Genomic DNA, 27,962 nt, shown 5'->3' with positions numbered 1-27,962 from the left:
AAGAGAGAGCGTAAGCATGCACGAGCAGGGGGAGGGGCAGATGGAGAAGCAGACTCCCGGCTGAGCCCAGGACCCTGAGATCATGACCTGAGCTGAAGGCAGACGCTTAACCCACTGAGCCACCTAGGTGCCCCAAAAAACATTTATTAAAAACAAACCTAGATGTGAGCAGAAAACTGCTTGAGTCGAGGTGGATAAAGAAGAAAATGGGAAAAAATAAGAATCACAGATAATCCCCAAAGCTCATTTCAACCATTAGGATTCTCCCCGTTTAGATATTTTGTGGTTAATAATATAGATAGGATGATATAGATGGATAGACGGAATGCTAATGAGTTGTCAACGATTACTTTATTGAGCATTGCAAGGTGCACAGCATTGTACATAGCCTGAAAATGTCAAGTTGACTTCCGTCACACCCTCTGTAAAGGCTTCCCTCATTTCCATGGTTTTGCGGGCTTTCTTCCCGTGCTCCAGGGAGCACGCTGCTAGGATTGTTCTTGCAGCGCTCACCATGCTGTGTTTCAGCTTTCAACTGCACCGTGTGTTCGCCCCACTAGATTTCTGAACTCCTCCAGGACGGGATCCACATATTGCTGACCTCTGCAACCTCGATGTTCAAATACATGTTTGACAGATGAATGACTGAATGAATGACGAGTGCTTCATTCTAGGTCTTTCTCCCAACTCCCTAGTCTGCGTTTAGGTGGAAGTGCTGATGGTGAGTGAGAAGCCAACATTCAAAAGGCACAATGGAAAAGAGGAGTGTCCAAAGGCATGGCTCATCCACAGACTAGAAATTAGCTCCATAATAATGAACAGTTGACCTCCCCAGGGCCTGAGAACATAACAGAGCCACAGAAAAATCTTCAAGCTACAGACAGTGTTCATCAGTCCAAATTGTCACCTCAAAGTGAAAGTAGCTTATGGGGAGGGGGGAGCAGTCCAGCCACCTGCTGGAGCCAGTTCCAGTAAATCAGGCTCAACTAACCCTACTGGTCCAGAGCGGATGGGCTCAGCCACCTCGCCTTAAGGATCTATCTTGCTTTATTACCCCTTCCCAGATTTCACAAAAGGCCACACAAGAATAAATAAATAAAACACTAAACAACTCGAAGTGAAAAAGAAGGCATTTCCAAGTGGCTCTCGAGAAGCAGTTTGGATGCCCTGTTCCTTGCATGGCGCCAAGGGGTTCAAGCTGCCGTGGATGCCCTCTCTGGGCCTATCAGCACGAAAATACATACTGTGAGGGAACAAAGATTCTGTGGGGGGCAGGAAGCATGACGCTGTGCACGGATGGCTAATGGTTTCATCACTTGGGCTCAATCCATCCAATTGAGGAGTCAGGGCTAGACTCTGTTTGATGGACGATGGAGAAAACCCAAGGAGGCAGCTGAGTAGTAACGCACACACCACATTATCTGACATCCCAGGTGTGATGGGACAGGTGCAAAAGACCTTGGCTCCTGATCTGCCATGAGCCAGCAAAGAAACTAAAGGCAAGACTGGTGCCTCCCTGTGCCTCAGTTTCTTCATCAGTTGAGGGTTTGGCCAGACCATCTCTCTGGTTGCTTCGAAGATTCTCTTCCTTTCATCCAACAGGACTCTTGACCCCTCAGTACCAAGGCAAACCCTCACCCTTCTGTGAACCTCCACGCTGCTGAGATGAAGGGAAGGCCCACTACAGGGTCTCACTCACAAACAGAAGCGTTGCTAAAAGACGGCTTAGGATTCTTGGATAAATCTAGTGCATATCCCCTACCATGGACCAGTCTGGTGTTCATAATCCCCAATATTGTCTCACCAATTGACCTTCTACTTTGGGTGCAATTCAATTATTTTTCTGCAACATGGAACTCACTACACTCACATTTCTTGTCTACCAACCCACTGGAAGTATTATTTCTCTCCATTATTCTCTCCTTGTTGCCTTTCTGGATCCCAGGTATTTACAACTAACTTTCAGATGAATGGTACTCTACCCCCCCCAAGGACAGTATTTTACATGTGGCCCATTTCTACCTCACGGCAACTCTTGAGGACACTCAGAAAAATCCAGATGATTCCATCTCAGCTGTGGAAGGTGGAACAAAGTTTGGAAGATACTGCTTTCTCTTTCGGGGCAAGATTTAAAATAAATTGATCAGAAAAATGGGGGTTAGCTCTCAAATCAAACTTGCATTAATGGGAGAGTTATGCTTTCTAACCTCAAACACACTATAAAAGTAATTTCCTAAGACATGGTGATTCTTAATCAAGTTTATGCCTATATAAACATATATGGATATGGATTTTTTTTCTGAGATGGCTAGAATAGTTTTTTTTCTTTTGTGGCTCTTCTGTATACATTCATACCAAAACAATCATTTAAGGACAGAGGTCAAAGATTTTACTGTAATGGGTACTTGTCTGAAGCAAAACAAAGACTGATCTAGAATGTTGGAGGGTACAAATTTTCATATTAGCTAACATGTCAGTCTGAGTTCATTCTTGTCAGCCAGAGATTTAATATACATCAAGTTAATCCAAGCTTAGCTAAGGATGTTCTCAGACCTACAACACCTACTCAGAGCAGGGCTCTGACCCTTGCAATCTCTTCTTTATACCTGAGAGGACTGTGCTACACTGTTCAAAGGGCAAACAATTTGCCCTGGCATTCAAACTTTGTTATGCCACATTTAAAACAAAATGCTTATCATTACCTAAAAGAAAAATGCAGCAAAATTCATCTTGGGAGGAAAAAAAACAAAAAACAAAAAACCCAAGCAACCTTATAGGTCCTTGGAAGCCATGGAAAGCTCAGGGATATTAGCAAATTCTTTATCCCTAAGAAAGTTATTTCAACAGGGAAGCATGTCTGCACTTCACCAAGGTCAGATGAGTTGGAGAGAAAGAGAAACAAATGAAAACGAATCGACCAACAGCATTTATATAGGTCTTGCCTTACATCTCATAACAGAAACAAGATTCCTTTCCCATTCTCTCTGAAACTCTTTGGATTAAGGTTGTCTTCTTCTTAATTCTTCCCTTCTCTGTAATTCCTAGTTATCACAAATGAACACCAGAGTATCTCAGGCAGTCCATCTAGTAGCAAAGTGAAGAAAGATTCTAATGGTTTGGAAGTTTGCCCATATCCCACAGATGACCTACACATAATCCCACTCTCAACATCCCTCTTTGCTCAAGTCTAAATTATACCATCTTCTTTTGCAAAAACATGCAAATACCCCTACCAAAGGCCAAGATATAATGGTAATTGACAGCGAACAGAAACCCATTGTAAAGACAAAATATTCCAGCTTTCTCTATTTAAAAAAAAAAAAATCAAATTCACTGTAACTGGACCCTCCTAGTTTTTTTGAGTTCTATAACTCCCCCGAATTGTCAAAAGTAACCCTGTAGCCAATCCTCTTGCAGATACTAAAAATAACCTGAAACAGGCTACCCATAGTGCCAAAAGCAGCATCAAAGAGCAGAGAGATGGTGCCACCAAGGCCCACTGCAATGTCCTTGCACACAATTGGAACCGCGCTTATGGTGTGCACGGGGAAAGTGGCCACGTCCACGAGGACTCGGACCGGAATGCCCAGAACGCGGCAAATGGCCTTCAGCAGACAACAAAGGATCCGGAGAATGGCCCTGATGATTTTGACCATGACTTTGAGTACCTTCCAGGGAATGCTCGCCAACTCTTCCCCAATGGCCAAGAAGTATGAGATGGTGGCTGAACCCAAGCGGTAAAGGCAACTTTCTATGCCGTTAAACACCTGCTTGGTAACAAACCACAGGACATATATAACGTTCTTCAGGATGCCTATGGCAGCGTAATAAAGTAACTGGAAAAGCCTGATGACGGGGGTGGCGAGGAAGCTCCTCAACTTGCCCAAAAAGCTCCTCCTCTCCTCAGATGGCTCTGGAGGTAGCAGAGCTGACCCCTGGTCCTTGGTGCTGGAGAGGGGACGAGTGCCCTCTTTCGCCTGTACCGTTCGCTCTTCATCCTGGACTTGGTTAACCACTTCCAGGATTTTTTTCATTCTCTCTGTGTCCTGTTCGGTTTCGCCACAGTTGTCCCGGAAGAGCTGGGGGTTGAACGGAAGCAGCTTCTCGAGCTCTCTCACCATCACGTCCTCTATGACGTCACCGTCCCGGGCGTGCTGGACAAAGCCCATGGCCCAGCCGCCCCCGGGCGCGGCGCAGCAGGCTGCCAGCCAGACAAACGCAGGGATGGTCACTCTGTCCTTTAGTCTGCGGTCTGAGGGCACAGCGCCTGTGAGGATATACAGGTCTGCCCCGCTGCCACACTGCGGGGTCAGGGCCCGCTCCATCAGGCTGTTGAGATTCAGGTACCACCGCTCCCGGAAGGATGGGGCCATCGGAGCTGCATTTGTGAGAGCGAACGTGGCCACTTCGACATCCTTGCTAAGGGAGAACGGGTACAGCTGTCCTCTTTGGTAATCAGAGTCCAGGTAATCTGTACTCAGGGCTTGCTTGCTTCCCAGGCCACTCACAGAAGTGATGGCATCAGCTTCATCAATCACCTCCTCGAGGGGGCTGGTGGGGTCGTCGATCTGAAAGAAGAGAGCAAGTATTGAGATGCATCCTGTTCACTGGAGAGAGGGTGCACTGCAATCACTTGCACTCGAAGCCAAGGCTCTAGAGAAGTCCCTAGGGCATGAACCCTCCCAGCGCCCGGGTGTGGAAGGGCTTGGTTCTCCGGTGCACACACACATCATTCTAATATCCCAGGACCCTGGTGTTTGGAAGCAGGTGCCAAATAGGCTGTTTCCTATTCTACTCCCTGTGTACTCCGCCCCTCCTCTGTGCTAACAAACCCCCCTCAAACACACACACACACACAAACTGGGTATTCCATTATGAAGTCACTCCACCGTATCATTTATAAGACATTAAATCCCAGGGTCTTATAATAGCCTGCTCACTGACCTCCACTGATAGACATGCCCATTATGATTCCTGCTTCCTGTCTTAAAACTAGTTTTTTAACCTATGACAAAACTTTATTCTGCTCCCAGGCTGACGAGTATTTTAATGTCATGCATTAAAGAACCATCTGAATAGCTAAATAAAATCAGAATAACAGCTCCCTGTCACCACCACCCTTACTTAACTCTACAGAACAGCCCTGTGGGTCTTGGTAGCCTTCACTTTCTGAAGGAATGTCACTGTGTATGTAACTAAAATACCAAACTCACCTGTGGGAAACTGGACTAAAAATAGTAAGAGTATTTGATTTAGAAAGTCTAATATATTCTTTGAAACATGGTCACGTAAAGGGCAGATGTATTTTTCCATGCTCTCTGCAGACACAGTTTAATGATCTGGTTATTGCTATCATAGTAAATTACTGACAATGCCGCACCCTGAAGACAAAAATATGCCTGTGACGTAAGACGTAATTTCAGATTACATTTCTGGGTTACACTTGCCCTTCTGCGAGCACCACTAATCTTACTCTTTGGTTTCCCAGAGGAACCTCTGGACGGAGGGACAGGTACAAAGCCCTCTCTGTGTACTCTCTCTCCCTGCTGACCTGGTCCCCCTGGGCAGCCCATGTCATTTGATACAGTTCCTGTGTTTAATGGAAAATTTTTTTCCTAATCACAACATGCTAAGTAGGTTTTAGAAAAATGAACTCTCCCCCTCCACCAGCATCCTGCCCCATAAATAATCTTATAATAAATTCCTTTTCGAATTCAGTACCAAGAAAAAAAATGGTTTCTCTCAATGAGTTGGTCTCTATATCGGACAGTAAAAGCTATTTAAACCCATGGGGTTTCTTTTTGTTTTGGAATTAAATGAAAGCAGACTTTCAGTTTTCCTGCCAACATGCATGTAAGAAAAAGAGACTGATAGAAAATTGCAAAGGACGGCACCTGGGTGGTTCAGTGGGTTAAGCGTCTGCCTTCAGCTCAAGTCATGATCCTGGAGTCCCCAGATGGAGCCCCACATGGGGCTCCTTTCTCAGCGGGGAGTCCGCTTCTCCCTCTGCCCCTCACCCCACCTGTGCTCTCTTTCTCTCTCAAATAAATAAAATCTTAAAAAAAAAAAGAAGAAAATTGCAAAGGAGGACTGTAGGGGAAATACTCATCCATTCAACAATATTTATTGAGCATATATTAAGTGTGACCAGTACTGTAGAAGGAAGCATTCGCATTGGTAACAACCACCACCCCCATCAACATTTCTTGAGCACCATATGCCGGGCACTCTTCTGAGAACTTCACATGTATTAAATCAGTAAGTGGCTATGCTAAGTCTTCACTCATTCAAGCTTACCCAAAAACTAGGTACTATGGTATTATCACCTTTTTTGATAAATGAAGACACTAAGGCACATCAAGATTAAGCAGCCTCTTCTAGGTCACAGTGAGGAGTGGTATCACCACACAAACATGGCAAGTCCAGCCCCATGGCTGGTGTCCTTAATCACTGCTTTATGTGCCTCAAAATAGGCCTTCACAAGAAGAAATGAACCATCTATTTGGGAAAACAAGACACAGATACAAAGTTAAATAGGAAGCCAAGAGAAAGATAACAGTGCCATGCAGGTTACCCTAAATGCTGAATAAGTGATATAAAGAAAAAGAGCACACGAATTTCGAAGGAAGGAAGGGCACCATGAATGCAGTCAAGGATGATGTCTCACTTCTTGGAGAAGACAGAAGCTGAGGTGGGATTAGAAGGATGTGCAAGACTTCGATAAATGTAGAGACACAGAAAGGTCAGTAAGGCTTAACAAGACTTCTACACCAAGGCATGGGGGCAGAGACCAGCAGCCTGTGAAAAGAGGATTCCTTCTCTCTCTCTTTTTAAGATTTATTTATTTATTTGAGAGGGGACAGGGCAGGGAGAAAGACAGAATCTCCAGCAGACTCCCTGCTGAGCACGGAGCCTGAAACGGGGCTCGATCTCACGACCCTGAGATCACAACCTGAGCTGAAGTCAAGAGTCGGATACTCAACCGACTGAGCCATCTAGGCGCCCCCGAAAACAGGATTCGAAGTAAGGAAAAGTGAAAAGCTGAATTGGAACGGACAGCAGGAAGCAGAGTATAAATGATCCAATATACAGATAACTCATCATGGGATAATTACCACTACCAGCGAGTGCTCACTATGCACCAGGCACCACGGAAAATGCTCTACATAAAGCATCTTTTTAAATCCTAATAGGATCCCCATCACCTCAGATATGGCAAAAATTGTAAAGCAGGTTTGCAAAGGACTACAATTCAGAAAGCACTGCCCTGCTGCATTTACTCTTCACATAACCCTCCGGGCGAGGGATTATCTTCATTTGACGCACAGGAAAGTGAAAACTCACATAAGCAACGGATACAAGGTCACCCAATATGTAATATGGCAGGGCCAAGGTTTATAGCCAGCTTCTCAGACTCCAAAGCCCCAGCCCCGCGCCTCTGGGTGAGGAAGGGAGCACGAGAGCCCCAGGGCAGCCAGGCTGGAGGACAGGTGGAGGACTAGAGACACCTGGGCGACACAGATGGCGCCGCAGGAGAATCAGGCACCTGGGGTCACATCAGAAGTCAGGGGAGGAGAAAGCTTTGGCTAGAGAAGATCAACAGCGTGGCACCCGCCGCAGAGAAGAAAGGGAAAGATGGAGACAATGACCAAAGCCTTCGATGATTTGAGAATCCTTAGTGACACTTCAAGAGGCGATTTCCCCTGAGGGTTCGGGAAGGAAGGCCAATGGTGAAAGTGACTGGATATGGGCAAGAGTGGACTGCAGACACAGACGGCTTGTTGAAGTCTTTAGGTAAAGGCAGGAGATGAGCAGGCCCTTCGCCGAGAAGCAGGGCTCCCAGGGATCAGCAAAGATGGTCTTCCAGCCCCCACACACGGCCCAGGGCCAGGGGCATCGGGAGGGTGGGGCTGCTGAGTCTCTGTGCGTGCAAGGAGTATTTTGGGGCTCGAAGGCATCTCAGGGGCATAGTGCCACCGAGCCCCGGCCCAGTCCCTGAGCGTTTCTGGGCTGCGAAGTCCATGCAAACCTTAGGGACCTGAGGCAGCCGGTGCAGATTTGCCACAGCGGAGTTCGTCACTGGGTGGGGAGGAGGAGCTATTTGTCGACAGTGACAATGGTCTGCAGAACTCAAACATGAAGCTTCAGCACTCAGCAGCAGTACTCTGCCCCCTTCTTTCCTCCTTCCTCTCGATCTCTTCTCAACTCCTCTGGGAGTTCACAAGCACCTTCTCTATAGCAGTTCAGAGGCCTGGCAGGTACAGGGGAGACCCCTAAACCTCCTTCCCGGTATCAAGACTGCACAAGGATTTTGACGAGACAGATGACCCCACAGGGCCAGAAGACCAGAAGGTCCCAGCCAAGCCCTCAAGACCAGTTGGGGGACTGCGCCATGGGGCAAGAAAGTGGCAGCAGAGGGAGAGTATGTGTGTGCCTTGAGAGTGTGCACAGGCACAGAATGTGCCAGAACACACAGCTGCACAGAGGCTTTGCAGAGGGGTGGGATGCCAGGTGAGGAGGATGGGAAGGTGGCAGACGCTCATAACTAGTCACCAGGATTAGTTTTAAAGAGCACACACAATGGATCCAGCAGAAAGAGATATCGGGGTGGGGGGATGGAGGTGTCTGCATGTGGAGATCGGGCTCCTGTGCATTTGCTTCTTATATTTTTACAGACTGCAAGTTCCACAGACACCGGGATTGCCTCATACTTTCGCCTGCCTAAAACACGATGAAGATGCTGCATATGGTAGGTTCTAGGTAGGTGGTGGCTGATTAGTATGCTGGTGATCACGAGCACTGATGGCACAGGGGGGTGGGACAGCAAAGGGAATGCTACTGGGAGCATGTGGAGAGGAGTCAGCCGGGATGAGAGAACCTCTGCTGAGAACACAGGAGAAGAGGAAAGGGTCCGTGGGGAGTTGGGATTGGTGAGTTCTCTGCCATCATTGGGGACATGGAGGCAGAGCCTAGGGAAGGTCTGCAAGCCTCTGGAGGTCACTGTGCCGGGGAATTCAGGAGAGAGGCAAGGAAAGATGCTGGAAAGAAAGGGAGGCTCCGTAGAGGCCAGCCAGGATTAATGGGACAGGCCAGCTCTGCTTAGGCCAGGATTGTCGTTTTTGTACTTATTTTACCCACAGCCAAGACCCATACTCCAAGAACAGGTTCAGAAACAGGATGAAAGGGGCAGGGGGGCCTTGGCATCAGAGGCCAGGTGGGCAGGGGCCAACGGTGGTAGGTGACAGCTACGGGCACTGCTCATGAAGAGACTGAGTGTGTGCGGGTGAGGAGCAGGACAGGCTCAGGGGACGTGGACCAGGGGTCATCTAGGAGGATCATCAAAACGGTTATAAAACTTTGCAATGATTCGGGAAGGGTGGAGTTTCCTCCCCCGGGAGAATCTGAAGCTGGGGCTAGATGGGCACTTGCGGGGCTGCTTCAGATATGATCCTATCATCAGGAGAGACCTAGTGGGCTCCTACCTAACCGGGGACAAAGAGGCTATTTCGTTTGGGGAGTTGTTTTATTTTCAACAAGAGCTAAGTCATCGAATGCGCTGATCTGTTGGTGTTCCAATTCTGTTTCTGCCCTGAATTATGACAGACAGAAAGACAGACAGACAGACAGACACACACACACACACACACACACACACATACACACAGACACTGAAAAGATGCTATCATCCCACTACCCATCACGGAACAGTCAGAGGGCCCCTCCTACAGGGAACAGTCGGAACATCGGATGATCTTATCAGACCTGGAGCTGGCTGGCGCAAACAGGCCCTCTCCACAGTCACACACAGGAGAATAAACTAGACCTGAGGCCTTGGGTGAATCCTGAGAGAATGCACTCACCACGGAAAATACCAAGCTTGAGGAAAGTGCTGCCTTTCAGAAAAGGAGCGGGAGGCTGGTGGGACGACGAGAGCAGATGAAGGGTATTTGAGGAGGAATAACCCATAAGGCCTTGCAGCTCTCGGGGAAAGGAAGAAACAGAGTTCCGACCACCCACTGAAGAGAGAAAAAAAAAAACACCTCCCTGTTTGGCATCCAAAATGTTCTTTATCCTCTTGGGAATAGAAACAGCTTTAGAAGACTTAGCAGGATTTTTTTTTTATTTTAATTCTTTTTCTTTTCTTTCTTTTTTTTTGAAGGAGAAATGCAGGGCTTTCCACTTCCTGACCAGCCCTTCAGCACTCAGGCGGGCTTCCTGGTCCTCTTGGCCTTCCTCCCCGTGAATCACCCTTCCTCTGGGCCCCCAGGGCCACTCACACACCTTCCTGTGGTGGGGCGCAGCGGGCATTTCCACCTCCGGCCGCTGTGCGCCCTGTAGGTGCCCAGCATGGGTCCCCCGACCCCAGAGGTGCGAAGGCAACCCGGTGAAGGGTTCTCTCCTAAGTCAGAGGATGACGGAGCAGAAGAAAGAATACAAGGCTGTTCCAATTCCATCTCAGACTTTTCTTTGTCTTGGAAATTAAAAAAAAAAAAGGTCAATAAAAGGGAGGGATTAAAAAATGCACCAACCCTGAACAGCAATACCTGCTGGGAGGGGAGGCCTGAGCGGAGGCCAGCCGGTGGCCTCGGAGGCCTCGGGGACAAACTCCCCACGGGACTCCTCTGGCTGCTCCTTCTCGTACAAAGCGCCAAGTTTCAAACTCCTTCTGGGGGCCTACAGAAGTGTGCCGACTCCTTTAAGACCTTTCCAGAAGTGCAGTACCTTCTCAGGTTACATCATCCCTGCTCTTCTTGGTTTCCTTCCCTGTTACTCACTGAAGCCTGTTTTCCACTCTCTACTCTGCTTTCTTTTCCAGAGCAATTATTCTTAGCATGTGACTGTGTGGTACAGAATTCCGAAAAGTCTGTTAAGCTGAGACATTTCCATTTCTAATTTTTTCCACCTTCTGGGTTCAGACCAGATTAGCGGTGCTCAGGTCCGGCTGCACGTCAGAATCACCCGGGTGCTTTAAATACAGTATGTCCAAGCCTCACCCTGGACCAATGAAATAGGAATTCTGGGGTCGGGAGAGGGCTAGGAATCAGGATGTTTTTAAAGTTCTCCTGATGATTCTAAATTGAGAACCCGCTGGGCTAGATCTTTATCAGATTCTCTTTTATCCTATCAGTCTCTGGTGGAATTAACTCCTGCCCAGATGGCCACTACCAGAAATTAGTGATGTCTCCTTAAATTAGTTTTCAAAATTCAGTTTATATTAGAAGCACCTTGGTCCTTGTTAAAAATGCAGATTCTTGTGCGTCACCCCAGAGCTATATTCCGTAGGTGTGGAGTGAGGCTCAGAAGTGCATTTTTACCACCATCCCAGGTGAGGCTGATGCGGGGTGGGGGGCTCCATGAACCCCACACCTAAAAACAAATGTTTAAATCACCTTTGGGTAGTGCCCCCGCCGGGCTTAAGTGATTCACATGATACTTGTGATTTGTGAGAGCATTATCCACAAACTGCAAGAGCTCCGATGATAACGCCAAGGGAGAGAACAAAGGATTATAGGGCCATTTAAGTCTGCCTCCTATCGGACCAGTTAGCATTCTGATCATAAACATGTGTAAACGTGGATTTCCTGCCTTATTCATATATGGAATGAGAAGTCCATTTTTGCTATGTATACTCTTTTGACTGTATCTCACTAGTCTAACATCTTTGATAGAATCCTATATTTCCTGGGTAAATGACAAACAGGCATATTTGTAAGTCCCCCCCCCCCCCAACACACAAAACTCCTCCAATCTCTTCACTCAAATCTTCCCTTACATTCAACCAAAATAGGCCAATCTGTCCCCAACCATGTGAGTTACGTGGATGTCATGTGAATGCTTCCCTGGTTCCCTCTGCACCTGTGACCTCAGGGGTGGGGGTGGTGGCGCCTCCACCATTCCTCCCCGCTCCTTGCCTTCCACCTGGGTGCTCGGGCCCAGCCCCAGCCTCACAGCCTCCCATGCTGGGTGGTCCCCTTTGGCCTCCCAGATCCATTCTCCACTCTTCTCCGCCCTGCTCTGTGCCCCAGGAGGCTGCCTTCTAGGGACCACATCATCTGAGCTCTCGTGCCCTCTGGCTTAGCCAGGAGGAAAGTGGGGGAGACAGCGACCGGAGTATTTATTCTTTTGCTCTCCCTCCAGCCGGCTGTTGCGTTTCCAGCTCTGGCTGAGTTTCTCTGCCGTCGTGGCTCCCACCAGGCTCCCGCCTGACCCCACAGCTTGGGATGGTGACAGCTTCCTGTAAAAATGGCTGGGCCCTAGCAGCTTTACCATATCTCGTTGACTCCCTTAATTCTCTGTAAATAATTTCTTCATTCAATTCTGTTGGTTAAGCTACTTTGAGTGTTCCATCCAGTTTCCTGCCAGGACCCTGGTTGATACAACCTTCAGTGAGTGCTTTCCCAAGATCGCAACTCACCCAGTCCTGGGAGATTAACTGCACCTTGGGGCCTTCGTGGCCTGAGTTACACACAGAGAGGTACACAGAACCGGTTCTGCTGACTAGTGAAGGTCCCTTGAGAAGTCGAATATGGCTGCGCAGGCTGGACTCTCCCAGACCACCCCCAGCCATACCAGCCCTGGTCGGTCAGTATGCTATAGTTAACTTCCATTTTTAAATTAACTATTTCAGATACTATCTCTGGAAGAGCAGCACTTCTTACCACACGATCCCCTCCTACCCACCTCCTTGCCAGTCACATCTGGCCAGCAAGCAGTCAGATGGCTCTCTCCTGGGTTTTCAATCCAAGAAACTCAGAGACTGCCAACAATCAGAGTGTGAAGGTCGCCACGTGCAGTTTAGGGCTGGGAGCCAGGCTGACCCATGGGAAAGCAGGAAAACCCTTAAAAGATCAGGAGGGTAGGATAAAGACCCTGAAGACTGTGAGACCATTTGGCTTCTAGAAGTTTCCCAGCTCTGGTTCCTTGGAGGCCTGTGTGTACCTCGGTTCCTATGTCTGTGAATCTACCAGTGATCTGTTACAACAGCCCTGCCCTTCACCTGAATAAGCTTGGGTAAGCATGTGAGTCATGCGCCAACTAGCCTGAAGCAAGCCCCCTGTGGGAGTTGGAGCAGGAACCTTATAGGCATGGAACCTTCCAGACACCTGGATTAAATTTCAGGAGCAAATGAAGAGACAAGGCTGTCTTGGTTCCAGAAGTCTGGGAACAGACCGGAGGGGCACCCCATGGAGCAGAGAGAAGGAACTTCTACTGAGTTCCCCAACAAAGAATGTATCAATGTATCAATGGGTAAAGTAACATGGAGGACAGTGTACGAGCCACCGAACTCCGTGAAGAAGCTGAGGCCAGTCACAAGAAAAGTAGCAATGGAGCAGGAGTATGGGTTTTTGTTTGTAACCAGCTCAACAGTTTTATTACAGAAATCCAGGATTACACAGGACTTTAGGGTTGGCATTGGGACCCTTCTTTTTGCCAAAGGTGCGCACAACACTGACGAAGCACTGGTTTTGCATCTGCTTGGCCTGACCTGTCTTCTCCCATTTGGCCACCTGGAGAGTCTGACCTCTCACTTTCTCAGCACAGGCCAGGAAACGATTTGAGCAATAATACTGAGGCAAACATAGGAGCCTGGGGACCCTTAGCCTGGTTGTCTCCAAGGCAGGCATGGTCGGGGAAGCCAAGGGCACTTGTTCGTCCCACATGCTTAATATACACGTATTGAGTGCTAATGTTACAATGCAGAGGACCTTCTGCATACAGTGTCACACCGTCTTCCTTACTCCCCTGTGGAATAGGGACAATTTCTTAGCCCCATGTCACAGAGAGGGAACTGAGCTCCATGAAATTCAGTAACATTTCCAAGGTCACACAGCTGGTAAATGACAGAGTTAGGACTCAACCCAATTTTGTCCCTCTAAAAGACCCACCTTCTCAACCACTCGGTGTGCTCGCTCAGTCCTTGCCCCTTCGGGCCTAACAGTCTAGTAGGAGAGAATTCAGTCACGGTCACGATCTGCCTTCCTGCCTTAAGTAACAAGACACCTGCGGGAAAGGACTGGGTCTTGTTCCAGGGCCAGGTCTGAGACTCCTATTTCTTGGCTTGGCGCTGAGAACTCAATAAACGGTTTTGATGTGGATGAGAATGGCAACACCGATCACAGTGTCCATCAACAACTGGATGTCAACTCCTCCACCCCTCCTTCTTTGCAATGCTGAAACTCTAGACCCACTGACCAGGAATAATAAGTAAATGAGCAGATAATGAACAGGATGGACTTGTTTCAATCACTACAAACCCCTATAATCCCACACCTACCTCTTAAACCCCAATTCACCGACAGAGAACAAATTTATGATACACCCTGGCCTCTGGTTGATTGTGATCACATTTATTACGTACGTAAATGGGAGGAAATACTCAGGGGCTGGCCTGTGGCAAGAACGGAGGCACAGGATGGGACCCAGTACTGAGAGCAGCAAAAAAAAAAAAAAAAAAAAACCAAAAAAAAAAAACAGTACCGCGCCTGGTCCGTGAGCAATATAACCACTGTCAACCCAATTATGGAGTCGCCCTCATCGGAAAACTGGGAAAGGCTCAAAGCCTGTCTCCACACAAGCTGACAGCTATAAGAAATAGCCTTCCTCTGAAGCCAACTGACAAATTTACCCTTCTTTTTGAAGATCATTAGAGAAGGGGACCTGACAGCCCCTAAACCCTTTCCCACAGCATAGTAACTCTCGCTGTTGGGAAATGGCTTATTTGCTTCCAACCTAAACCCTCCTCGAACTATTAAATCTTACCCTGTGTCTTCAGCACAAAAAAGACAGCATGTACTTCTCAATGTTGTGTAATAAATATGATTTGAGGCTAGTAAATCTGCCCTCAGGCAAAATCATTTCCATTTGTTCAAACTTTTCTCCTGGGTTTTATGAATGTCACTCTTTTTTTTTTTTTTTTTTAAGATTTTACTTATTTATTTGACAGGGAGAGACAGAGAGAGGGAGAGAGCACAAGCAGGGGGAGCGGCAGGCAGAGGGAGAGGGAGAAGCAGGCTCCCCGCTGAGCAGGAGCCCAATGCGGGGCTCAATCCCAAGACCCTGGGACCATGACCCAAGTCGAAGGCAGACGCTTAATGGACTGAGCCACCCAGGCGCCCTGAATGTTGCTAATCTTCAAGTTCTTCTAAATGTGAGACTATATGGCAGCAGGGCTTAGGAACAGAACCAGATTAGAAATGAGGAGACTGGTCAGCTCTGCCACTGACTGGCTTCCTCACATTGGGCAGGCCAGTGAGTCCCCCATAAGAGGACAAGGATCACCACTGCCCAGGAACACAGGAAGGGGCAAGAAGGTAAGATTATTTCAGGCCACCCATGAGTTATCTAGACACTGACTTGAATAAATATGATGAAGTAGACTTTGCATGTGAGGGCCCCCGGCATTCTGTCTTTTCTTTTCTTTTTTTTTTTTTTTAAAGATTTTATTTATTGATTTGAGAGAGAGAGAGCAAGAGCAGAGCAAGGGGCACAGGGAGAAGCATACTCCCTGCTGTGCAGAGAGCCACACATGGGGCTCCAGGATCATGACCTGAGCCGAAGGCAGACGCTTAACCGACTGAGCCACCCAGGTGCCCAGGTCTTCTATTTCTAAATTAAATAAATTATTTCTATTCATGTGCAAATTCACTCATCAAGAGCCCCTTCACTTTCCCACTCCATGGGTATGGTGGTCCTTTGAGAGGCTTGTTAGCTGTGGCTTGGGGATCCAAAAGAGTGTTGAACCTTGTTGACTAGAATAAAGGGTCTGAGAGCCTATATGTGTCTCTATGTGAACAGAAATTTCTGGAATGTTGGGGCGCCTGGGTGGCTCAGTCGTTAAGCGTCTGCCTTCGGCTCAGGTCATGATCCCAGGGTCCTGGGATCAAGTCCCACATCGGGCTCCCTGCTAGGCAGGAAGCCCGCTTCTCCCTCTCCCACTCCCCCTGCTTGTGTTCCTGCTCTCACTGTCTCTCTCTGTCAAATAAATAAATAAAATCTTAAAAAAAAAGAAATTTCTGGAATGTTAGCACGTACACATACACAAACTGTAAAGGTTAGCTGTCTGTGAGAAATGAGATCCTTTTCTTTATAGACTTCTAAAATGCTCAAAAAATATTTTTACCATAAGCATATATTACTTTTCTAATCCTAAAAACCCTTAGTATTATAAATGATGGCCATTACTATACATTAAAAGGGTTAGTTGAAGATTGTCTGCAGGTCTAGATCTAGGACTGCTGGGCTGCAACAGGACTAGGATTGCCCACGTTTCAAATTTCACTGCTGCTGTTCAGTCCATATTTGCTAAGTGCTCCACACTGAGCAACATTTCTTCATCGCTTATGAAATGCTGGCCTGAGGCAAGACCAGGGGCTGGCAAGCTACAGCCTGTGAAGCCAAATCTGACCGACCACCACTTTTCATAAATAAAGTTCCCTTGGAACACAGCCACGTTCATTCATTTATGTATTATTCTCTGGGCTGTTTTTGTGTGAAAACAGCCCAGTTGAATCGTTGTGTCAGAGACTTTATGGCCAACAAAGCCTAAAATACTTCCTATTTGGCCATATACAGAAAACGTGTGCTGGTCCTTGTGTTAGAGACTGAGGCTCGGACAGTGAGCAACGAGAGCCCTGCACCCTCCCTCGTGGAACTTCAAGTCTCACTGGGTGGCACTCAGTTACACAAATACATGTGTAACTGTGACACACTAGCAAAGAAAGGTGAGGTCTGGTGCTACTAGAAAGTATTCTGGGCAGTTGCCCTATTCTGGAATATTGTGGAAGACAAAATGCAAAACAAAACAGCAGGTACATAGGTCCTTTGATGGGAATTAGGAAAACAGCGGCATCACCCTCACAGAAATGAGCCGAAGTGGCTGGAGGTAAAGGACTCGCAATGTGTGTGGCCCCAGGATAAGGCTGGGTGGGGAGTGGGAGATGCACGTGCAGGACTCTGGACATCACGATAAGGACTTATCTTTATAGGAAGAGAAATGGGGAGCCCTGGAGGCTTTCCAGGGAGGCTGCTGGAGGCACGACGGGATTGATGATCTGAGAGGATTTCTCTGGCTTCCAAGGGGAGTAAGTTTAGAGATGTGGGTAGGAGGAATTAACCAGGGAGGAAGCTGTTTTGCAGAGGCCTAGAGGAAGATGAAGGGAGCTTGGACCTCTGCATGCAGATGGCCAGGATAACAGGGGGGAGGTCTGTCCAGTGAAGAAAGTGCAAGGGCAAGTTCATCAACCACCCCGAACAGTGCCCTTGGCCATGAAGGAGGCATCTGTCATCATGGGTACCATGGTTCCAGATACACTAGAGATACTCCAGAATGATAGAAGACTGATGGTGGTTTGTAAGCTCGCCTTTCCCTTCCCCAGGCTTCTGTGCATCCTGAGACTACGGTGGATGACCAGTCTTTCAGAAACATCAACGGTGGCCATTTCCTTACATGGCCCTGTTCAGTCATGCGTCCTGGTCAATTCACTCAAAACACTGATGTGATATGGGTCAACTTCTTCCCTCAGTTATAAATATTAAAATAATGATAAGGGGACTTCCTGAAACCAATGCTACCATCTCCCAGACACAGCGGGAAGGCTCATTTACCAAGCTGGGTGAATGCCAGGTTACCTAGGACATAAGCGCAAAGGTAAGAATGTGCACTGGGGAGAGGATGTCAGTTTACTAACAGTCATAAAAGAAAAAGGAATTTCTGTCCTTTCAAGGACGTGGGGTGTGCTGAGTTGGAGAGAAGGTCCTCTCCTGGTCCCAAAGCAGGGTGTATGACATTACCGGGGTATGAAGTTTCAGAATGTGCTGGGTTCAGCTGCCTTTCCTACTCTGGGGAACCAGGCTGGGGGCATTGGAGGGACTCTTGAGCTCTCTAGGCTGAAGGATGGATGAGTGGGTCCTCCCTCTCTGTTCCAGAGGTGGGGCTCTGGAGGGTGTGCTTTGCTTGCACCACCCCCCCGCCCCGGGGCAGCTGGCACCTGGTCAGGAGCTGGGCTCTCCTCAGGCTCATGCATGGCACCCAGCCCACTTCCAGCAGCAACAGCTCCACGCCCCCACAGATGCAAGAGCCCTCCCTTATGCTGGCCACACTCACTGAGACGCAAGGGACAATACTTGTTGCCAGACAGAGTTTTTAGATGATTCCCCCCTCCCCCCCACCAACCCTATGGAGAATGTCTGTCTGCATAATGGCCATGGGCAGTGCTCACGATGGATCGACGGATCAGAACAGAGCACGACTGCAAAAGGGAGCCAACAGCACCCTCCGCCCAGCACAGTGCTTACGGCTCCAGTAACCTGCCGTGGTTTCAGCACGAGCGTGCACCTGAAGGCCGTGAGTGTCCACGGTCATCGGCACGCGGCCGTGGAGCTGGGAACATGCTCTGGTCTATGAAGTCCTGATAAAGGAACCTGTGAGTTTGCAAAGAGGAGCTTCACTCAGGAGAGGGAAATAGGAACTCCCCCGTACGTTAACGGGTTTGCTAAGAGAGGCAACTCCATGGGCTCTCTGATGTCAGAGAGCCCCAGTCCCATGCTTCCTAGCTGTGTGAGCATGGAAGAGTAACCCACCCTCTCTGTGCCTCAGGAGCCTCCTCTGTCCAAGGAGGATAATGACAGCACCTATTTCCTATGGCTGCCCTGAGGATTACATGAGCTCACACGTGAATCAGGCCTGGAAGAGCGCCCAGGGTGGTAAGTAAGCACCAGTGAGCACCATCCTTCAGCCCTACCTGAAGCTCTGTGGAACACCAAGAGGCATCTTGTACTTAGCACGTCTAACACTCCTTCTCCGGGATCCTCGTCTTATTCACGGCAACCCCGTTCTTCCAGTTGTTCTGGCCAAAGTCCCTGGGGTTGTCTGCCACTCCTCCCGTTCTCTCATTCTTGGCTCTCCCCTCAAATTATACCCAGAACTAGACTGCCACCCCCAGTGGTCCAAGCCTCCACCGCCTCTTGCCAGATATTGAAAGCTCCCATCTGGCCTCTCTGCTTCTGCCTTTGAACCCACATGGTCTGTTCTCAACGCAGCGGCCAAAGTGATCCTATTAAAATGTAAGTCAGAACACGTCAAACCCCACCCCCCAAAGTCGGCAGAGTGGCGTCCCGTCCCACATGGAGTAAAAGCCAAATCCCTTACAAACAGCCCAGAAGCCCTACATGGTCTGCTATCTCCCACCCCACCTCTCTGACCTCATCTCCTGCCTCTCTCCTCATTAATCCTTCTTGTGCCACATTGGCCTCTTCCTCAAACATGAGGAACACTCCTGCCTCAGGGCCTTTGCACTTACTGTTCTCTCTGCCTGGAACATCCTTCCCCCAGATACCTGCATGACTGGCTTTGTCCCTTCCTTCAGGTTTGTACACAAAGTCACCTCCACAGTAATACCTTCCCTGAAAACCCTTTGAAAACTTCACCTTTTCCCTGATAGCTCATATCCTCCTGCCTTGCTTTACTTTTCTTCTTAGCACTTTCACTATTTAACATGTTATGTTTTTTATTTATTTATTTTATCGCCTGTGTCCTCTGTTAGATAGTAAGCTCCACGAGAGAAGGTATTTTTGTCTGTTTGATTCACTGCTCCATTCCCAGGGCCGAGAACAGTGCCTGATACACAGCAGATGCTCCAGTAAATATTTGTTGACTTGGGGAATTCATTGATAGAGGACCCAGGGCCTTATTAAAGCATTAGGTGTTCCTGCCAACTGAAACTCAATCAAAACTCAAAACCAATCATCCCTAAAATTAAGGTACAAGTCGACTGGAACATGTAATTTAACTTTTATTTTCAAACACTATTTCAGCCACCTGTTTACTCTGCAAAATGAAATGTACCCATATTTTTCATCTTGATTCAAAGTATAGGATGTCCTCAGCCTGACCTCTTTGGATGGAGCCACACTCTGTCCGGCACTGGGTCAATAGAAGCATGACTGGAATACTAATGGTGCTTCTATTTTTGGTTCACGCCATGAGTCAGTTTCTTTTCTATTTCTCCTTCCTTTCAGTGGCTAACTAGATATATCAACAGGCAACAAATTATGGCTGCCACAGATGCCACGTTCCATGGGGCCGATAGGTTACGTGGCCACTCTGGAGACATGATATACAACTTGAAGGGGGACCATACGCTTGAATGAACGGTAATTCTAGGAGAAAGACCAGATCACAGGAAGCGAAAGCTACTGGCGAATGGGAGGATTTATTTTCTCACGTTCTTACTTGTTAAAAGTTTCACTGACAGTTTAAAAGGAAGAGAAATCTGAAACCCAAAGAATAAAATCTTTATTCAGGGAAAGCTCCATTGAATCACCATGAGCTCATAACTGAGCTAAGAATAATCTGAAGCCGAGATTTTCAGAATGGCCCATTCCAAAGCAAAGCCACAAATCATCCAAAGAACTAGATGAATTCAGTAAAATAAAAATAAACTAACAACCCTAGTCAGTCAATTTGGAATCTGGAGAGAAAATACGAACACTGTCACTGGAAGACCTCACACTCGAGTAGAAAGGGCAGTAAGAGCCTGGGAATCGGGCAGCCATAACTTCCAATCCAGGCTCTGCATCTAGAAGCTGGGTGACCATGGGTAAGTGGCTTTACCACTCTGAAGCTCAGTTTCTTAAACTATAAAACATGGATCACAATATCTAGTTATATGAATGGGTTAATTTGTGAAGACCCTTGTCCATAGTGAGGGAATCAGTAAATGACATCTCCTTCCCTGGACTGTCCAAGTTTCAGTCTGAACTGAAAGAATGGTGTACAGCGATGTCACCCCTGAACTGTTTCAGGACAAAAGGGCCCTAAAATGTTCTGCCAATGTAGGGCAAGTCCCTTAACTTGCTCCTGAGAACGACCACAAATCAAACAGAAACACTGAATTCAAAGAGGAAGAAAAACCTAGAAGAGGAGAAAAATGCAAGGAAAGAGAGCCTAAGTGACTTCTGTTTTTGCTATGTGCACCCCAGTGAGGAAGAAACTGTGAGTGATTGACTTTGGAATCATCCCTTTGAGTCAGCCGCTTCCCAGACTTACCCAGACTCAGCGCCATAGATTGCAATGCCATTGCTCACTATTTGTTTTGTGACAACACACCTCTTGGTGACTCAGGACAAGGAGGGTGGAGGTATCTCTGGCACCAATTTTATTTTTGTTCTTTCAATCACCTAAATCCATCCATTCATCCATCTATCCATTCAGTCTCTCACCAAAGCTCTATCTAAGCACCTGTTGTATGATGTGAAATATATGCCTAGTGTTTGAGAAGATACACAGATGGTTTACATTTTAAGAGAGTTGTAGAATTGTAAGAGTCACCTGTCTAATCCAACATTCCATTTGTGTGTATTTGTGTATGTCTTACACCTATTATATTATGTGACTCTTGATCTCAGGGTCATGGGTTCAGGCCCCACATTGGGCACAGAGCTTACTTAAAAAAATTTTTTTTAAATTTTAAAGGTAATAAAAAAAGGGGGGCTGACTCAGTCAGCAGAGCACGTGACTCTTGATCTCAGGGTTGTGAGTTCAAGGCCTATGGTGGGTGTACAACTTATATAAATTTATTTTTTTTTAATGTAATAATGCCAGGGCACCTGGGTGGCTCAGTCAGTTAAGCATCCAACTCTTGATTTCAGCTCAGGTCGTAATCTCGGGGTCATGAGATCGAGTCCCAAGTCAGGCTCTACACTGTGCGTGAAGCCTGCTTGGGATTGTCTCTCTCCCTCTGCCCCCACCCCCCGCACTCTCTCTCTCTAAAAAAAAAAAAAAAAAAAAAAGTAATAATACCTATTAGAGTAGGACCTTAGTAAAGTAGACACAGTAATATTTCCTAAGACCTTACCAGATTCCAGGTACCACGCTACAGGTTTATGTGCGTTACTTTGGTCACTTGTCACAACTACTACATGAAATTAAATACTGTTGTTGCCTCTAATGAACAGATGAGAAAAACAGGACTGGAAGAATTTAAGGTCACATAGCCTATAAGCAGCAGAGCAGGAAGTCTGAATTCAAGTGTCCTAACTAGAAAGTATGTATCAGAATTGTCCTGTTTGCTGCACAGGGATTTAAGTGTGTGATGTCTTCGATGTATCTGTTCTCTGACACAATGACAAAGGGACTGATGTTAGAATAAAGGCCTGTCTAACAGTTTCAGGGTGTGTGTAGGCGAGAAGCCACTGATAGAAATTAAAGATCCAGAACTTAATCAAGGTTCTAACTTGTGATCACTGTTCACAGGCATTGACTAGGATTTGAAATATGGCCTCATGGGCGCTTTAGGACAATGCTTTTGTAGTTAACCAGAATCTACCCCTCATTCCAGAGCCCCTGGCACCTAAGCAACATTTATGTGGCCAAATTTGTACTCCCACTTGTCCTACTAACTATTGGAACGAGAAATGAAGTAGAAATTAAGATCCCCATATAAAAGATGAGAATTAAAAACCTATGGCCATTAATGCAGTGGATCCCCTATGAAGTCAAAGAATCTCCATGATATATTCAAAGAGCACTGGACTAAGAGCAAATAGTCATGAGTTCAAATCCAAGCTGTGTGACCCTGGGCACATCACTTAACCCCTCTGAGCCCATTTCCTCATCTCTACAATGAAGACAATGACATCTACCTCAGAGTATTTTTGTAAGATTAAAGAAGTGTAAGCTGAATACGAAGCCAGATCCGTTCAGCATTCATCTTTATAAAATGGTAGAGTCTTCTATGATGGCCTCCAGCATGAACTGACAATGCACTCTGGTAACGCATCACTTACACTTCATTCAAAAATTCTTCTATTAAATGGAAAGGAATCGAGAGACTAAAAGGTTTGAGGCTCCCTGTACTAAACCAGAACCCAGTTCTCAGGTCTCTGAAGTCTTGACTAGAAATCTTCTAAAGCATCTCCACCATGCTAATGGGGGAACATTTTCTCACCTTTTTTGCCTTTTCCCCATTCTCTATTTATTTATTTACTTATTTATTAAGATTTTATTTATTTATTTGACAGAGAGAGAGAGCATGAGCAGGGGGGAGGGCAAGGGGAGCGGGAGAAGCAGGCTCCCCGCTGAGCAAGGAGCCTGATGTAGGACTTGATCCCAGGACCCCGGGATCATGACCTAAGCCAAAGGCAGACATTTAACCAACTGAGCCACCCAGGCGCCCCCCATTCTCAATTTAAAGGTGACCACATTCCACATAAAACCTACAACAGCCCGCTGTTTTCTCTGCTTCCTTCAGAGTTCTCCTTCCGTCCCTCAGAAGATCCCATTTAAATTCTTCCAGTGTGGGTGGACATGGGGTCCTGTGTCAGACACCAAAGAGCTATTGTCCAGAGAAGAGATCCAAATCATTTGGGGTCATTCCAAAGGCCAGAGCTGGGACTAATGGGGTGGACTTAGAAGGTTCCAGCTCTGCATATGGAACATGCTTGTGTTAGCGGCTGCTGGCCAGCTACGGGGCGAGCCCCTGAAGCAGTATATGTCCCAGCAGGAAAGCTCAAGCAGAGCATCGCACCCGCTGCCGCCTGACCTAGCTCAACAGCAAATTATTTTATTCAACCCTTGTTGAGAGACTCTCTGTGTCCCGGGCACTAGTGACATAAGCATGATGAGTGAGGTGCAGCATTCACCTCTCATGGGCTCACACTGAGGAGACCGACACATAAGCAGGTAATTATAAAACAATGTGGGGAGGGACGCCTGGGGGGCTCAGTCGGCTGAGCGTCTGCCTTTGGCTCAGGTGATGATCCCGGGGTCCTGGGATCGAGCCCCACATTGGGCTCCCTGCTCAGTGGGGAGCCTGCTTCTCCCTCTGCCTGCCACTCCCCCTGTTCATATTCTCTCTCCCTCTCTGTCTCTGACAAATAAATAAATCTAAAAAAAACAAACAATGTGGGGAGTACAAAAAAGAAAGAAATTATCAGAGTACTGAGCAGTGGAGCTAAATCAGGTGTGCAGTTCTTTCTAGAAGAGATGGTACCTCAGCAGTCTTAAAGGATGGAGGAGGGGAAGAAGTGAGGGGCAAGATGGGGCAGTACAGAAAGGGGATTCAGGGCAAAAGGATTGAGCATGAGGACAGAAGCAGAAGTTACAAACAGTACAGTTTCTGAGAGGCATGCCCGGCAGCGGGATAATGCTAGAACATAAAATGTGAGGGCGTGGAGGAGTGAGAATCAAGGCTGGAGCTGGAGACAGGAGCCAGGACGTGGAGAGCCTTGTTAAACTGCATCCTGCAGGATAAACTTGGTCCGGTAGGTGTTGGGCAGCCACCTAGAGGTTTTAAGCTCAAGAGTGACTAAGTTTCTATGATCTTCAATTTTGGTGTTTTTTCCCAAGGGAAACTGCAGGACAGCTCTGAAAGCTGCTGAACTGGGCTGAGGGAGCCCCCAGGGCCAGCACAGCCCTGCCTGACTCATCGCTCAAAGCAATCACTGAGCTCCTTTGGCCTCCCGCCTCTTCCTTCCCTGTCTGCTGGGCCTCTTGGTAAAGCTGACTTCAAAAAAAGGTGATGTGGGCACAAGGCAGCTCAGCATTACAAAGTGCTCTGAAGAAGTCCACAGTTAGCCCTGAGCATCCTCCGCAGTGGGGACCTTGGCTGGGAGGCAGGCCTTGGGATGCAGGCTGCAGGGGCGGGGGGGGGGGGGGGTGTCAGGTTTGCTGCAGTGTGCTCCAGAGCCCGCCTGCATCTCATCTGGCAGCTTTTCCTCCCTCCCTCCTTCCACCCCTCCTTCCTGATATCCTCTGGCTCCTGACTGAGGCTGGGGTAGGAAGGAGGCGGACATGAGCCCATCGTGCGGGGAAAAGCATCAGCCACTGCCACCATTCTGACCTCCCCAGCTGGGAACTCAATGGCCTCCTGTCCTTTTCTAAACCACTGTTCATCTCCCCTCTCAAGCTGCCATTTGGAACAATGTCCCCCCTCCCTCCCCATCCTCTTTTACCTCCCCAGTGCCATTCCTCATTTCCTGCCCCCAGGGGCCCAGGGTCTCCTGTGCCTCTGTAACTTGGTTCTACCCCCGAAACTTGCTCCTTTGTGACTCCTTCTGTAACTGCATCGATGGCTCTCCCTCACGAAGCCTTCCTTGATTACTCCTTCATACCTGCCCTCTCCCTTCCGTTATCCCCCTCTGTTCGCAACACTTGAGCAGACTGTCACCTACATACTCCTAGTTCAGGAGCTCCAACCACTCCCCATGCACTAATCCCTGAATGTGCATTTCTCACTTTTGGTGTTCCCTCCAAAACATCAGGAGGCTTGGAATGTCCTCCTCCTCTGTCTCTCTTCTGAACTCTCTGCTTCCGCCTCCAGGCACAACACAAATGTCACCCTGACCCCAAGGCTTTCCCCTCTCACCTCCACGAGAGATTAAATCTAATAGGACTTTGTTTACCTTTATGAAAGTATAGGCTTTGCTTATGTCCTAATAATAGGTAGGACTTATGTGCCAGGCATCTCTCAAGAGAACTTTATATAGTAACTCATTTAATCCTCAAGGCCACCCTGTTATTAGCTCCAGGATAGCCTGCCCAAGTTTACAGCTCGTCAATAAAAACATTCTCGAACCCACATTGCTTGGCTCTAATCAGTTGTTTTGCTCCTCTCCACCCGGCAGGCTTCTTCACCTGCACACCAGGAAGCCTTGGAGTCCAAGAGCTACCCTCTCTTCTCCTGGTTCCCTATGTGCCTGGCACCCAGCAGGTGATTACTAAATGTGCTCTGAATTCAATGGAAATTTAGCACGCATTCCTGTGTCTTCCTCACTTGTATGTTCTGTCTCCTTGAGCCGTCCAGAAGATCCTCAAGGAGAAAGGCCTAGGTCATCTGTTTCTTGACAGGCCCACAATCGTGATGTATAATGAATTGCGGGATACGCAGAGAGCTTGAGGGGTGCAGCTGGGGACAAACTAATTGTAGATTAATATATGTCTTACATGTGTACAGTTTACAAAGGCTTTTTCACACATGCCTGATCTCCTAGGTCCTGACATCAAGGAGACAGCTATGGATTGGACGCGGACAGGAAGAGAAGACTGAGGTGCAAGATGACATGAGTCCCGGCCAAGCTCTCAGAGCTAGAAATACCTGGATGACATACAGGGATTACAGCCCAGGGCTCGGAATGAAGCACCTGAAAGCCACAGTCTGTTCACCCATATGGTTTTAGCCAGCTTTGGCCATCAGGAGTGGGTGGGCTCAGTGAGTAGCTCTGCCCCCTGCCAAGGTGGTCTTGACGGCTGGGACAGGTACAGGAGACGGTGGGAGGAGGCGGCTGAGAGGCGGAGAACACACCCAAGGGGAGCCTGGCTGGGTCTGCAGAGAGGAGGCCAGCTACGCAGAGGTGGGGCAGGATGCGTTAAGGCAGGTTCAGCAGGGCCTCTGGGGACCTTCTGCAGTGTTTGGTCACCCTCGCCAGCCAGTACAGAACACTCACGACATGGTTTCCAAGTGGTCTGATAATACAGATATGAAGAGTCGGGTAAAACTCGTTTGCCCTTCCCACTAGCTGGAGATAGTCAGTTTCCCTACTATTTCTAACTATCCCATGGCATTTCTAAAACAATGTACCTTGATTGTCCTAACAGAACTTCAGGTCGAATTTACTCCATGTCCTGTGCACAAGGGGTTTTCAGGCTCAGGTGGCCTCTGCAGAAGAGCAGCTTTTCCTTAAGTAGAAAGGGCAGTGAACCTCTAAGCCAAAACACCTGCCCCATCTTACCAGCTGGGCAGACTTCCACAAGTCTCTTCACTCCCTGGGCCTTGATCGCCCCTTCTGCAAAATGGGCACGAAAACGCCCACCCACCTACCCGGGGGGCCCAAAGAACTATGGCAACGACCTGCGCCAAGGCCTGTGGGCTCCCAGCCTAGGCTTTCCGCTGATCTGAACTGTCCATCTCACGCTCCTCACCGGTCAGGAAATGAATGAGACACTGCAGATGTCTACCCCGAAATGTAGGGGAGAACCACCTCCCACTGGGGACCGCGGGGCCCCCGCGGCTTAAGCGGAGGCTCGCGGATCGCCAAGCCCCGGCTGCGGCTTAGACAGGGGTGCGGCGGGGTGGCTCGGAAACCCGGGGTTCCTGACCTGGCCCCGAAGGCGCGGGGGCTGCCTTTCCCCGCCCCCGGGGGCCAGCCCCGCGCCCGGGCTCGGGCTCAGCTCGCTCACCTGCGGCTCCACCAGCCAGCGGGGCTGGGCGCCGGCGGCCGCGGGGCGCGCGGCGCGGAACGCCGAGTACACGGGGATGCGGTCCCGGCGGCTGTACAGGGTAGCGAAGCGCTCGGCGCCCTCGAAGCGCTGACAGACCTTCACGTGGGCCTCGGCCGCCAGCCCCGCAGGCGGGGTCCCGGCGTAGAAGAACCGGTCGCATTCGCCGAAGCCGGCTTCCTCCTCGCCCACGAGCCGGCCTTCCAGCAGCCCGGCCAGGGCGAGGAGGCTGCCCAGCGCGAGGCAGCGCGCGGGCCGCATGGCGGCCTCTGCGTGCGCTGCGGGCCGAGCGGCGGCTGGGGCGGGGTGGGGGGATGGGGGTGGGCGCGGGCTCTGCGGGCCGGGCGGGAGGGGAAGTCGGGACCCGGGCGCGGCGCGGCGGGGTGAGCGCGCGGAGGGGTGAGCGCGCGGCGGGGTGAGCGCTCGGCGGGGCGGGGCTGGGCGGGGCTGGGCGGGGCTGGGCGGCCCGGCGGCGGGGGCGGGCCCGAGGCCCGAGGCCGCGCCTCCCTCCCTCCCACCCGCCTGCGCCGAAGATGGCCGCGTCGGCCGGGGGCCGGGGGCCGGGGGCTCGGGGGTGCGGCGGCGTCCCCGGCTCCCTCACCCCCCGCCTGTCGCCGCGCCGCCTCGCCTCTGCAGGCCGCGGGGACGCGCCCCAAGAGTGGGAGGCCCGAGTCGGGTGGGCCTGACCCGAGGGGCTGGGAAGGGACGGTCCCCTGGGCGGGGCGCCCGGAAGCCTCTGGAGCCAGCG

The 27,962-nt window shown here is 49.0% G+C and overlaps 1 protein-coding gene across 1 annotated transcript; it reads right to left on the bottom strand.

Moving 5' to 3' along the window:
• Nucleotides 1-332: 332 nt before the first annotated feature.
• ENDOD1 (endonuclease domain containing 1) lies at nt 333-27,622 on the bottom strand. The gene is made up of 2 exons (XM_036074971.2): nt 27,176-27,622; nt 333-4,568 (listed from the first exon to the last, which is right to left on the bottom strand). The coding sequence occupies exons 1-2, from the start codon at nt 27,473-27,475 to the stop codon at nt 3,366-3,368; spliced, it is 1,503 nt and encodes a 500-aa protein (XP_035930864.2). The 5' UTR covers nt 27,476-27,622; the 3' UTR covers nt 333-3,365.
• Between the last annotated feature and the right edge of the window lie 340 nt (nt 27,623-27,962).

Source organism: Halichoerus grypus, chromosome 11 (genome assembly GCF_964656455.1).
Source record: "Halichoerus grypus chromosome 11, mHalGry1.hap1.1, whole genome shotgun sequence".
Lineage (NCBI taxonomy): Eukaryota > Metazoa > Chordata > Mammalia > Carnivora > Phocidae > Halichoerus > Halichoerus grypus.
The sequence above is the reverse complement of the archived record's forward strand: the minus strand, read 5'-3'. Positions and strand labels throughout refer to the sequence as shown.